The sequence below is a fragment of the Felis catus genome, chromosome B4 (assembly GCF_018350175.1).
Source record: "Felis catus isolate Fca126 chromosome B4, F.catus_Fca126_mat1.0, whole genome shotgun sequence".
NCBI lineage: Eukaryota > Metazoa > Chordata > Mammalia > Carnivora > Felidae > Felis > Felis catus.
Window position 1 is genome coordinate 111,464,644 of NC_058374.1, and position 13,889 is coordinate 111,478,532.

Genomic DNA, 13,889 nt, shown 5'->3' on the forward strand with positions numbered 1-13,889 from the left:
GGAAAGGTCGCCTACCCTCCCCCCCCCCCCCCCGACCCCCTAGTAGACCAGGAAAGGTAACGTTTTCTCCTGAGGAAGAGACCTGACGAAGCCACTAATGGGGACAGCAGGTGAGGAGGGAGGCCTGGGAGCCGCAGCTGCTGGCAAAGGTTGCCCTAGTAACCATGCGGGCTCCATTCAGGAAGCAAGCCCAACTCTAAGATGCGAAATGATCGCCTTCACCAGCCCCTGCAAGCACAAAGGAGCCGAGGGGACTGAGGTACAGCCAGGAGAAAGGCAGGCGCAGTGCGAGGTGGGGGCCCATGCTGTCAGTTACAACCTTCCACCTTCCATAGAAGAAAAAGAAAGAGAACGGCTCTTTGAATCTTCTGGCCTGCGTGAACCGTAAAAACCACCCATTTAATAGGAGTCCTTTTGTGGCAACAGAGGGGAAGCGGGCACCACTCTGTCACCAGCCTGATGAAACAATATGCCAGGAGAGGGGGGGTAGAAATCCCAAACACTGCAACTTTATGGGGGCCCTAAACTCTTCTTGCTCCCTCTCCTTTATTCAGACTAATGACAAAGGCCATTTGCTACCAATTTATTGGACTCTTTTTTTCCCCTCACAGCTTGAGCTGCTTAAACGCGGGGAGCCCCTTCTCCCCAAATCGCTGTCAGACACTTGCTGAATGGGCCAGGCTCAATTATGCTCCCTCCACAGGTTCAGCTCACACTGTGACCCTGCATGGCTTCCTGCTATTCATATGTGTTACTTCCCCTTTGTGGTAATGGCTTGTGGCACTTGGCCAGAAAACATTATTAATTTCAGAAGTGCACTGACAAACAACAAACCCACAGTGAAACGAGAGGAAGTGCTGAGGAGGCCAGCTGTCGGCTGGAGCAGAGCGGTAGGGGACTCGATGTATGCAGGTTCCAGGAGGAAAAGAGATGATAATCCACAAAGAGGAAACGCACTAAAATTATCCACAGTGCAGAGTAAAGAAAAAAGAAAGGAAAAAACGAAAGAGAAAAGAAATCAGAGAAAAGAAAGGGGGAGAAAAAGCACGCAGCTACTTGAGCTGCAGCTGGACAGGAAATTGCTAACGCTGCTTGCAAATCCCTACTTTGAACAGGCAGTTTAGGGAATGCCAGGAGCGGAAACCGTTCAGAGCTGGATTAACACGAGCCAAGTTGAACTGCAACCCACTTCTCCTTTCTAAGCTCTGGTTGACTTGGGGCACCCAAATGGGAAAGACGGAGTTGGTACTTTTCTGCACTGTTTCTGTTTGCCCTCTAAACATGCTTAGTTGCCAGAAGTCACCCTGGACTGTTTGATACGATTGCCATAAAATCAGAGCCACTCGCCTCTCATAACGTAGGTCACCAAATGATCCAACTGGCATCTCACACGCACCTGTGGGTGAAAAGCTCCTCTCTCTCCTCGATGCAGGTGAAGGGGCTAAATTCATTTGAAAATTCTAATTCTTTTGATTTCCTACACCCGCCCTTTACTTTTATTTTTGGTTTGTGTGTCTTTACACTTGGGACAAGGAGAGGGGATGTCCCAAGGAAAAAGACAGGGTATTAAGCCTTTACCTCGAAAGGTACTGTTTAAAATAACTTCGACATAAGGTTCAGTAGTAGCGTCTGGCCCACATTCTAAACCAGCTAAGCACAAAGCACATTAGAGCAGGAGTGGCAAAGTTTTAGCTCAAGTGTCAGTGTGAAATTTTAAAGCCCACATCCAGGCTTGGTGAGAAGCTTAGCTATGCCTGCCACATGTGCGGGAGCAAGGAAAGGGGAGACATCATTTCCGATTCACTTGATATTCCGACACTCGGATAGCTTGCAGGTAGAAGTGCCCCAGTAACAAACTGGCGCAACAACTATCCCTAGTTCTCCCAGGCATGTGTATTATCGAGTAGAAGGCCCTGACAGGGAAGGAGAGAGGTTAACACTGTGACTATCTTGTTATTCCGGAACCCCCTCTTTATGACTATTCAGGAATAGCCAAACTTTATACTTCAGCAAGGTGTGCTGTATGGCTTCATTTTCCTTCAAGGGCATCCCTATTTTCTTAAATGAGCCAGAGTTGTATTCATAAAGTGTTGTCGGAACACATCATACAGCCAGTTCATTCTATGATGTCATCTTTATTTGAAGCAAGCGGTTAATGTCATAAACTACACCTGAAAAACATTCCTGGGATTGCTTAGGCGATGGGAACTTTGCCCTGCTGTTCCTGTAGTACTTTACAAGCCAATTTCACTTCCCCGCTGAAAAATTCCTTAAAAGTATCACTTCACAGGTAGGTACAATTAAAGAGAGATTTAAAAAAAAAAAATACACATTCAATAGCCAAAATAGTCATTTATTAATAATTTAAGGTTTTACATTCTTATAATAAATTTCAGCTCAAAACTTTACACCATGAACATAATGGGGCAACTTGACTCTCCCTTTCCACAATCATATGCACTTCACCTATCAACCGGGTACCCAAGCTCACACACACACTTCCAGTTTTATACAAATTTTTTTTTTTAAAAAAAGGAAAGAAACCAACCCAAAGTATTGCATTTGAGGTGACACTCCCTGAAGAATTTTGTACAGAGGTAATATACTGTTTAGCACAGCTGAAGTTTTAAAAAAAAAAAAAAAAGTGAGCCCATGATTTTGGTGTCTTTCCAAGATATCCCCTTTGAGACAACACAAGCCAAAATATTTACAAAGGTAAGGCATAGTCAAACTACATTAAGAAGGGGAAAAAAATCACAAGGAAGATATATGAAAGAGAGTAAAGGCTGCACCATAACAAGGTCTCAGTGAGAACAGTGTCCATGAAAACATGATTCAGAGTTGGTGAAGTCGAGCATGCTGCAAATATACCCTTTGGATTAGAAAAGAGCAAACATTTCTGGTTTTTCTGTTTTAAAAAGTGGCGTACTGCTCTCCCTTTGGATGATTTCTTTTAAACCCATCAAAGAAAAAACAAACACAATTCAAACAAACACGGTCAAGTGATTTAAGATCAAATATTTACAATAATCAAATGGAGTATCAGATTTGTTTTCTTTATTATTACCTTTATTTATTTATTTATTTTATTTTTTATATTTTTTTGCAAACTGATACTACAAATACAGAGCTGAAACCTCTCTTTGGCTCCTCTATATGCAAAATTGAATCCGTCTTCACTGAAGACAGTATGTAATCAGTTCCAGGCGCAAAAAGAAACAGTCATACGAGGCCCTAAACACATGCTCCTCCCCTACCATTTGGTCCTACCCTATATACCTGGCGACCCTAGAATTCCAGTCCCTGCCTGGGTAGGCTGTACACACGGGCGTGGAGCGAACCTATGGCCCGTATCTATACAGCATGTTCTGTTCTTCCGACAAGAATGGAGCAAATCTCTCCCATGGTAATAACCAATTCCACACGTGGGAACCTCGTCTAATACAGACAACTGGTGTCATTCTGACACCTGCGGCCGTGTACAAAGAAAGCAGCCCAGCTGATGCTGCCAAGAGAAACGGCTAAAGGAACGGACACATCCGGTGAGGCGTGTGGGGCCTCTCACGTGGATTGCAGGGAGCCCGCCTGGTAGACGTTCTGGTTGGAGGGGGTGGTGAAATAGAGCTGCTGCGTGGGGGCCCGATTGTCACAGGGGCTGCTGAGTCCAAGCGTCCTCTCGAAGTCCAGCAGCTGGCCCATGAAGTTGAAGTTGGGCGAGATGTTGGATTTCTTCATCTTGACAATGTCATAAGCATCGTTCATTGACAGATTGAGCTTCTGCATAAGATAAGCCACAGTTACAGTGACCGAACGGCTGATGCCAGCCAGGCAATGCACCAAGACGCCACAGTTTTTGCCCCGGGCTTCATCTGTAAACACAAAAAGAAAGGCAAGCTTTCAGTAGACCGAAAACCACGCTTTGTGAATGATTAGCCTAAAAACTGAGTTAAAAGAAAAGACAAAGAAAAGAAAGAAAGAAAGAAAGAAAGAAAGAAAGAAAGAAAGAAAGAAAGAAAAAGAAAGAAAGAAAAAAGAATCGTGTGTGGCAGCTGGACCCTGCAGGCAGCAGAAAATGTATCATTGAGATAAAACATGTACACTGGGCACAATTACATATTTCAGATATTTTCTGAAAAGGGAGCTTTTGTATTAAGTTTCTGCCAACAACAACAACAAAAAATCCTTAATGTGTGCATTCTTTGCCTCAGCATGTGAATACCAGAAACCCTGCAATATGGTCTTGAATGCCTTTTATACAGACAAGCAGACTGCAAGGGTCTATTAAATTATTCTCCAACTGTTGTGCAGCTAACAATGGAGGTATTCAGGCATTTTAAAAGAGAGAGGGAAGTCACAGGGGACAGCCCATTAGGAGGAACAGGATGTCGACATGGCCTGAAAATGAGTTCCTTTGTAATAGGAAATGCATTACAATGCCTGGAGATTCGCTTCTCCAGGCTTCCAGCCCACAGTCCTTCCTGCTGGGCTCAGGTTACCCTCACTGTCTCACTGTGAACCCGTATCACAGTAACATTCAACTGAATTACAACATCTAGCATTCATAGGGCTTTCCAACAACTAACCTGATGTCCTAAAATAACTCTCAGATCTTTTAAAATTATAAAGCAGTGCTAAAATTCCTGTCAATGGGGAGGACTTCTAGCTAGCCTTCTCCGAGTCCAAAGACTGTGAGAAAATTCTGTTGCCCGATAATACACAGCCCGCTCTCAAATGACTGAATTCAAAGTGGCAGAAAGCACCATTTCAAAGACACCTGTGGTCTGCAGCCATGTCAAAAGGCACTTTTTCTTTCTTTCAGCAAGAAGATAAACCAGAATTCCCTGCTTGTAACATTAGAGACCTGCAATCAGACATGCTAACAGGCAGCAAGAAAGGTTAACAGCTTAAGTTCTATGAATGGCTAGGAATTTTGCATTTAAAAGTCTGAGGAAGGACTCTTAATTAGTCTCACCTATGAAAGAAATGGCCTCAGGGAAAAACTGGGACAGGTTTTGACTCCAGTGATCCGAGATGGGGATCTGCTTGTATTTAAACTCTCCTGCGTTCTCAAAGAGATTCGGCAAATTGGGGGTGACGTTCAAGATGTACTTGATGCCGAACTCCTCCAACACGTCCAGGTTGGTGGAGTCCTTGGCACAGCCCAAATAGAGGAAGGGCAAGATCTCCACGGGGAAAGAAGGCTGGCTGTTGGACAGCGGGCTGCCATCCGAGTCCGTTGCACTATTGGGGTCTCGGTCAAGGTCAGACTCAATGTCCGAGGAGGAGTCAGAGCTGATCCGCAGGCCCCCGAGCCCCAGCACTGGCAACGGTGGCGAGCTGCTGCTACATGAGCCGTCTAGATTCGTCTCGCAGTGCAGGGCGAACTCGGCTTGGAACTTACTGAAGCCACCTGCCAGGACGAGAAAGGCAATAGTGTAACCTGAGATCCCGTAGTAGTTTTCACAGCTAGTGAGAGCCGCGGCCGGGCGCAGGAAACACCCCAGCACCCTACGAACCCCCTACACACAGACCCAACTGTAACAGAAAGACACTTAAATGTGTACCCTCGGGAGTGGAACGAACAGGCCCGCCTTCCCTGGAAACCCTTCTTTAAACCCAGAGATGCATAAAAGGGCAACTTTTAAAAATATTTTGAGGGACCAGGAGGTGCGATCTGCACACACACACACACACACACACACACACACACACACACACCCCATGACCTCTCCTGTCCTGCAAATCTCGATTCAAGATCGAACGATAGAAAGCAGGGACAGGTGGAGGAGACTCCCGGTAGACAGGAGGAATCGTTAGAAAGAAACAACCCGTGCCTGTGGCCGGAAGCTGGTGGATTCTGCGCCAGCCTGCTCGCGAGTGCGGGACGCTCGAGGTTCGCAGCCGGTAGCTGGCGGCTGTCCCCCGACCCCGCGGCGCGACTCAGAAGCGCCAGTCAAGCGCAGCAGGGCCACTTGCAGTCCTCGTGCCCTGCCCGCAGCGCACAGCCCCGCGACCCCCGCCCGGCCCCGCGCGCGGGGCTCCCCCGGCGCGTACCTTCCAGGTAGAACGCCCGGCAGCCCTCGTCCTTGAGCTTCTTGAGCAGCAATCCAAGCACCGACTCGCCGCCGGTGTTCTCGTTCCAGTCGCTGCTACTCTCGTCGTAAAGCACCACGGTGTCGGTGCCGCAGCGCCGGGTGAAGCGGTCCCGGTCCTCGCCACGGGTGAAGAGCGCGCGCACCGGCAGGTTGCCCTTTTGCAGGCGCCGCAGCATGATGCCCGGGATGGCCACGTTGATGGCTGACTCGATGTGCGACGACTCATACAGCTCCTGCGGCCGGCAGTCCATCAGCAGCAGCCGCTCGTTGCCCAGCTCCAACTGCTCGTTGAGCCACGCCACGGTCTTGCTGATCGCCATTTCCGACGCGAAGGGCACGGGTCTGAGCGTATCTATCATGGGGGTCGAGCTACCGGAGAGGGCGGGGTGCCTACCAGACGCCCCTCGGGGCAGGCATAGGCCGAGCGCGCTGCGCGAAGCTGCCGCTCTCTGAGCGGGGTTTGATTCCACCTCGTCCTTCCCAGACCGTGTTAGCGGTTGGGGAAAGCGAGACAGAAGTGAAGCCGGCGGTTCCCGCTGCACCCCGCTGCAGCCGCTCGCTCTTGGTGTCAATGAATCTCTTTGAATGAAGCTGCCCAGACAGTTTTGTTCCTCCCCAGTGAATGAAATCCAATTAATTCGGACTCCCTGCTACTAAGAGGGGAGGGGAAAAAAAAAAAAAAAAAAAAAGTCCAGCGGCTCCTAATCCCTCCCTTCAAGGCTGCACCTCAAATCCGCCCAGGCGTCTTTCTCCTCGGATTATTCAAACCTCGATTTGCTCACTCTCCCTTGGACTCAACCCTCGCACACCCCCTGCGCGAGGCAGCTCCTCAATGGATACAAACAGCGAGCGTCTCAATGGATACATTCTCCCGGCCAGCCAATGAGCGCGCTGCGGAAGGGGCTGTTGCCGTGGGGACGGGCCGGCTGGAACAGGTTGTGTTGATGAATTGTTAATGAGTTTGTCATTCACAAAAACGGAAAGGAATTTCCGCTCCGGATAAGCCCCAGTGCAAACAAGCTGCAACAGCGGGCTCGGCGGGAGGAAGGAGAAAGAAGAGGAGGCGGCGGCGGAGGAGGAGCGGGGCACATAAACCAGGGCACTTCAGTTGTCTCATGTTTCCTTCTGTTGAGAGTTCACACTTCGCGTCGGAACTTTTGCGCACAAATGGTGCAATTAGCAGGCACAAAAGCCCTTGTTCGTGACGCCTGTGTTCGCAAGCTAGCTTTAAGAAAACTTGTGCTTTTTTTTCCTTCTATTCCCTTTAAACTCATTTGGACAGGAGTTTCGCCTGAACCCCCCTCCTCCGCCCTTCTTTAGGCGGTGTGTGGCATTTGTTTGCCAGTTTAAAAAGCCCAGCTCTGTTTGCTCTGATGTTCTTTTAGCTGAGGCTGTGTTGGGGCTGGTGAACTGCCTGGGCTTTAGTGACCGATGAGGTGTTAAATGCTAATCCAACATCTTTCGAAACAAACTAGGATTTTGTTGGAACATTTTCAAGCAAGCAAGCAAACAAACAAGTGCCTGGTTGTCCAGATAATAGGAAGGAAGGTTGATGGGGGGTTTTTTGTTTGTTTTTAATAGCGTTTAAATTAATTTTGTTTTTAAACAGTGGAGCCTGCAGAAACAAACTGGTTGGACAGTTCGATGCTTTTATTCCCCTCCAGCGGCCTGGGGCGTTATGAGCCATTGTTCCGGGGATCCAAGCCCTACCCCCCCCCCCCCCCGCCTTCCTGCGGTCACCCACCGCGCGCTGGGGGGTTGCGCTCGTTAATCATTACTGGGCAGCTAGCTCGGCTTCCGACGGAGGAGCCGGTCTGGCGCGGTTGCCGGGTCTAGGTGCATTCTGGGCGCGCGGAGCCGGGCGGGCTGTCCCCACCAGCGGCGTGTCGTGGGGAAGTCCTACCGCAAGGCCTGCGGGGGCCCGCGCAGGCTCCGCGATCAGCTACGGTAGACTAGAGAGGCCTGTCAGAGGGGAGCCTTCGGTCTCACCCTGACAACCCCCTCCACTGCGGGTCGCAGGGCACGAGCGAGCACCAGCTGCGCCTGCGCGCTGCGCTCCTGGCCAGCACCCGGTCGCCCCCGCCTCCTGGCTCAGCTGCGCTGGGCGTTGGGCTACCCTGAGGTCGGGTGGGGGGCCGAAAGCGGGCCTCTGGGGTTCCGACGCGGCCTGGGGTGGGTAAGAGGCGAGGAGGAGTGCCTGCCGGGACCCCTTGCTCCACGGAGGGCTGGGAGTCGCAGGGAACGTCTCGGCCGCTCTGCAGGGCCAGCAGGTAACTGAGGAAGTGCCGGCCAGGCGGGCTCGCTGCTTTCTGCCGCGGCGCCGGGGAGCAGGGCGGGCCGGCCGGGGGCCGGATGGAGGCGTGGCCGGGTGGGGGCCGCGGCGGCGAGGAGGCGCAGACCCCGCGCGCAGAGCTCTATTGTTATATAAAAGTGCCGCGGCCTGCCCCTCCCGAGCGGAAAACCACCTGTGTACCGCCGGCCGGGCGCTGGGGGCAGGGGGGCCCGCGGCCGGAAAGCGCGGGCCCTAATCCGGCCTCCCCTCCCTAACCCCCGGCGGAAAAGAGGCCGCGCATAGTCCCGCCGCCGCCCGGGAGGCGGAAGCGGGGGCAGTGGTTGGAAGGGGAGCGTGTCTCCCCAAGTGCCCCTCCCGGCGCCCACCGCGAGTATAGCGGAGGGCACCTGAGGTCGCGGGGTCTCCCCCAGCCAGACGCCCCGCACCCACGGGCCTGCCTGCTGACGCCCCGGCTCCGATTTGCATTTTTAGTCACCCGCCTCTTCCTTGGTTTGGGGAATGTAGGCTAAAAAAAGGCGGCTGCGAGGCCCAGGTTGCCAATTTTGGAGCTGTGCTGCAAGCAGGCCGCCCCTGGAGGAGCGTGTTCAACGAAGGTGGGGGTTGCCGCGCGCTCTCCCCGCGCCTTTTTTGGGCATCCCTTGGAACAAAATTCCCATATCTCACTGGGTATCATCTAGTTCCAACTGGAGGAGGCCTGCGCTGGAGTTGAAGCCTCCGATCCACCCCCACCTGTTACAGGCCTTCCCACCCCAAGACGTTCCAGTCACTGGGTCCTGGGGGCGAGGCAAGACGCTCTGCAGTAGAACTGCGAAGGGTAAAATCTTTCAGCCTGGGATCTCCAACAGAAGAGACAGGGAGGGAAGTCGGTTGTTACTTCGCTATTGTAGAAGTGCACTACCTGGGCATGAATTTGGGAGGATAACCGCAACACTTCTCAAACCTGAAGACAGAGACGCTTAGTTTGACCTATGCTTACGTCAACGGAATGTCAGTTCTTCTCAGCACTTTCTAGAAAATGCCATTCGGGCCACTCGGTTCTAAGAAGAGGGGCGTAAAGGGTCTTTGAAGCGTGGTGGCCAGGGTTGAAATTGTGCCCCGATCACTTCCTAAACGTGTGGCCTTGGTTAAGTAATCATTTGTAAACCTCATCTTCCATGTGGCATAATGAAGATAATAAAAATATCCATTTCATAGGTTCTCTGAGATGGTTAAATGGGTGAAGCTTCCTAGCATGATGGTGATGTGCTATTGGCTGCTGATGTTTTTATCGCTCTTAATTCCCAGCCTGCACAATGGTCTGAGTCCTTTTCATCCAGATGCCCTTTGAGGCCTGCCTAACAGCCCGCCTGGAGCTTGGCAGTCTACAGAAAAGCCCTCTGAGGAATGCCCCAGGCAGTTTAATCCATCCCAATTCAGCTGTCAAACAAAGCAGGTGCTGTTACAGACCAGTGTCAAAATCCTTTAAGATGGCTAACACAAAGTACCCCGCTACCTTTCTAACTTCTGCCTAACTGGTCCCCTATTAAACACCCTCTTCTCCAGCCACACCAAAATGATAAAATAGAAACAACATGTAGATTGCACATTTACTACGTGGAAGGCTTGGTTTTGATTTCTGTGTTTACATGCATGATTTTGGTCAGTTTCCAGAAAACCCCATGAAAATCATCCCCATTCACGGCGCTTAAGGAATTTGCACGAGGTCACATAGTAACAAACAGTGGGGTCAGGATTTGAGGTCAGACCATTAAGGATTAGCACATATGCGTCTTATAGGGTATGATGGAAACCACGCACTGCGCTGTTCCCTGCCAAAATTTGAAGGATTGAGTTCTACGTTTTGAATTTTGACCACCAGGCCTTTTCAGCTTCACATAGTCTGTTGCACCCTCCCCATCAATGTCAAAGATCAAAAGTTAGACTTATTTCCCTGCCGTTTTATATCTGGTTATCTTCTTTGCACACACCTCTTCATTAGTCAGCCGTGCACTAAATGCTGCATATCTTTCTTCCTCCGAATTTGTCTTAGATTCTAATCCTGACAACTGCCATTACTAATCTAGTGTGTCAGCACTGCACGTGGGCCTGGGTTCAAACCTTAGCTCTGTTACTCACTAGTAGTTTGATAGGAAAAAGTCACTTAGCCTCACTGGCCTCCATTCATTCGTTCATTCATTTGTTTATTCACTCATTCACTCCTTTATTCTGGGCTCCAGGGAATCAGGGAATAAAGTGGGCAAGAATACCTACCCTTCCCCCACTCCAAGCTTATGTTCTGTTGAAGACAGACAATAAAGAAAAGAATTCTACAGTATGTTAGAAAGTGAAAGTGCTGTGGAGAAAAACAAGGGAATTCAGTAGTGTGTAAAATTAGGAATAGTTATACATTCGTTCGTTACGGCCCTAGGAGGATTAGAGACACCCAAAAAGTGTAGGGCACAAAGTGAGTATTCAAAAGATGATGTTTTTAAAACTCACTGCCTCGTTCCTGCAGAAAGTTGACTCCCCGTTGCTGGTGATCTTGCCTTGATCCTCATCATCCTGGCCCTGTTGCCCAGGCTCTCAGGAAAAAGGCTCTCAGAAGAATTCTAGCATCAGGAAGAACCACAGGCTTTCTCATTTCCGGAGGCCCCAGTTCCCTGCTGAGGGTATCATTCATATGCAGAAAACGGTGTTTCCAGATTGGAGCATGAAGCAGGTCTCGCCTTACCCCTCAGAAGTGCACAGAAGCAATGTTACATGTCCTAATTTCTCTGTGTGTGTATGTATTTGTGTGAATGCACCAAGCACTCCCGCTTGAATTTTTTCATCAAGTGTTTCCCCTGGAAAGCCCCTTGAAAGTAAGTCTTTTGTTTATGAATGCTTGCTTGCCTATTGGAGAAGCATTCCAACTTTGCAGACATTTTCCTGTGTTTGAGGACACTTGCAATTTACTAGACCCAGAAGAGTTAGCATGACTTTTAATCTTCTTGAAGTAATCTCTCTGTGAATACAATATTTATTAACACATCGTGTGAAAATAAGTTCAGTTTTCCGTCAATGAGAGTGTTTTGGAAGGTCTGACTTAAAATGTAGTCTTGTGGCATATTCAAGATTCACTTTTAGAAGTCCCAAGGAGGCCCTCAAAGTGACAGCCAGTGGCTTTCTGAACAGCTAAGCCTCAGAACAGAATTTCTCTGCAGTTGAGAAATGTGTTTGACACAGACCTGATTGAAAGGGCATATGGGGTTCACAAAACTCGAGCTGAACTCTCCTGACAGGTGCCTCACAAAGACAGCAAGTTCTGTCTGAACAGCAGGAACTGTGGAACACAAGAGGCCCACAGGCCTGACAATAGGAAACACACATTCTGCACACTGATAGGCCGTGCGTAGGGAAAGCCAAAAGGAGTTTCAAGTATGAGCCCCAAATTAAAATACCACGACTGCTGATCCTGGCTTGCAGTCAAACAGCCTGCCCCTTGATGAGTTGCTGAAGGGTCTTATTAAGCACAGGCTAATGATTTTCCCAAACAACGTGGAGGTGGGGAGAAAGGCAAGCTAGGTTAGACAGCAGCTAACAGGTAGGTAGGGAGCAGCAGTGCCAGAATTACACGTCTACAGTCACATCCAGGGAGTGGTTGGAGCTTTCCTAGAAAGGAGATGGACTTTTGCACCTTGCCAGAATGACATGACCCAAAGGAAACTATGAACCATTGTGAAGTCAGACCTTGGCCTCAGTCAGGCTAAGTTCTGAAAAATTACGGTCTTCATCGGCTCTCTTGTGTTTTTGTTTCCCATCGCCCTGTGGAATGTACATTAATAGACATTCAGGATCCCATAGAGACGGGATCTAGAATATTCTTCCGAAGCTAGACAGTCTAGTAAGGAAATTCGTTGAAAGATAAAATGTTGATTTCTTCTTTCAGATGCATTCGTCCCTTTCCTTCCAGTTGCATACATTCATTGATTCCTCCCTCGTATCCTTTATTTCAGAACGTAAGAACTACAAAAGCATATGTAAATGTGTATGTAAGAAGTCATCAGGAAGTTGGCATCTCTGAGGACAGCTAAGCACACTCGCTGTTTTTTGTTACTGTCGTTGTTTGGAAAAGGACGATGATGCCTTGCTTCCCATTGTACTATTTCCAAAGCCCAGCAATATCCTTAGTGGGAAATTAGGCTTTGCCTTCGGGGGAGGCAAGGGACTATGTCTTGCCAGAAGCTCCCCAGTCATGTCATGAAGCATCATTGATGCTTCCTGGGCATTAGCCATGCTGCAGCTACACGCAGAACATTTGCCTTGTGCCTCCTTGTGTGGGCCTTGGCTCCTCTGGCGACTTTTCTCCTCATCTTGTGTTCCTTTATTTATGCAGGTGTGAACAATACAAATAACTGTTGGGTAAGAGAACTAATTATTATTCTAAGTAGGTGCTATTTCCTCTCAGCCCTTTTGCCTCAGCGATCAGTAGAAATGATTATGTGTGTCCACAAGACAAGCAAGGCACGCTTTAGCTTCATCGATTAAACTTAAGAACTTGCAGATCACCCAGAATACATTGAGGGAACCCCAGGGGCCTCCAAACTCCAGTGTAAGCAACACTGCTTTCGGCCATTTGAGGGGTTAATTACAAAAGTTATATTTGGGTATATTGCGAAAAACACAACGACAACATAAGGGCTACAATCTCTTCTACATCCAGCCTTATAGATGTTAAATTAAGTCTAACTGCTTCCGTGATACGTTTGCCAAGCAGATACACCGTTACTCCAGTTTTATAGTGGGGAAGGCTGGACTCAAATGTCAGGTAATTACACAAGAATCCAAACTTGTACCTCAGTCCCTTGGAAGCTTGTCCAGTAGGTATGTTTTGCTCCCTACTTGATAGGTATAGCTCTAAAGCATGACTCCATGCAGACTGTTGTGAATTCAACCTGTTATAAAACGGCAACTTCTATATAACTTGTTAAATTTTATTTTGCTTGTCAAGACTGGGAGTTCTGGATTGACTCCAGGACTGGGGTTGGTCTGAGACCAACCTGGATTCTAATCCTGACTCACAAATTTTCTAATCATGAGACTCTGGGGGAGATCACATAATCTCCCTATGCCTCAGTGTCCTCATCTGTAAAATGGGGATACTATATTACAGGGCTATTGTAATGAATGACTTCTCTTTGTAAAGGGGTAGGAACAGTCCTGAAACAGTAATAATTCATTGACAGTTACCTGTTTTTATTATTTTTATAATTTTTTTCAACGTTTATTTATTTTTGGGACAGAGAGAGACAGAGCATGAACGGGGGAGGGGCAGAGAGAGAGGGAGACACAGAATCGGAAACAGGCTCCAGGCTCTGAGCCATCAGCCCAGAGCCTGACGTGGGGCTCGAACTCACGGACGGCGAGATCGTGACCTGGCCGAAGTCGGACGCTTAACCGACTGCGCCACCCAGGTGCCCCACCTGTTTTTATTATTAACACGCACACACATACAGTTCTTTTTTTTTTTTTCTTTTAGAGAG

The 13,889-nt window shown here is 48.9% G+C and overlaps 1 protein-coding gene across 1 annotated transcript; it reads right to left on the bottom strand.

The window, feature by feature from the left end:
• Positions 1-2,332: 2,332 nt before the first annotated feature.
• On the bottom strand, positions 2,333-6,922 carry DUSP6 (dual specificity phosphatase 6). Its single transcript, XM_003989097.6, has 3 exons — positions 6,055-6,922; positions 4,973-5,410; positions 2,333-3,869 (listed from the first exon to the last, which is right to left on the bottom strand). The coding sequence occupies exons 1-3, from the start codon at positions 6,452-6,454 to the stop codon at positions 3,562-3,564; spliced, it is 1,146 nt and encodes a 381-aa protein (XP_003989146.1). The 5' UTR covers positions 6,455-6,922; the 3' UTR covers positions 2,333-3,561.
• Between the last annotated feature and the right edge of the window lie 6,967 nt (positions 6,923-13,889).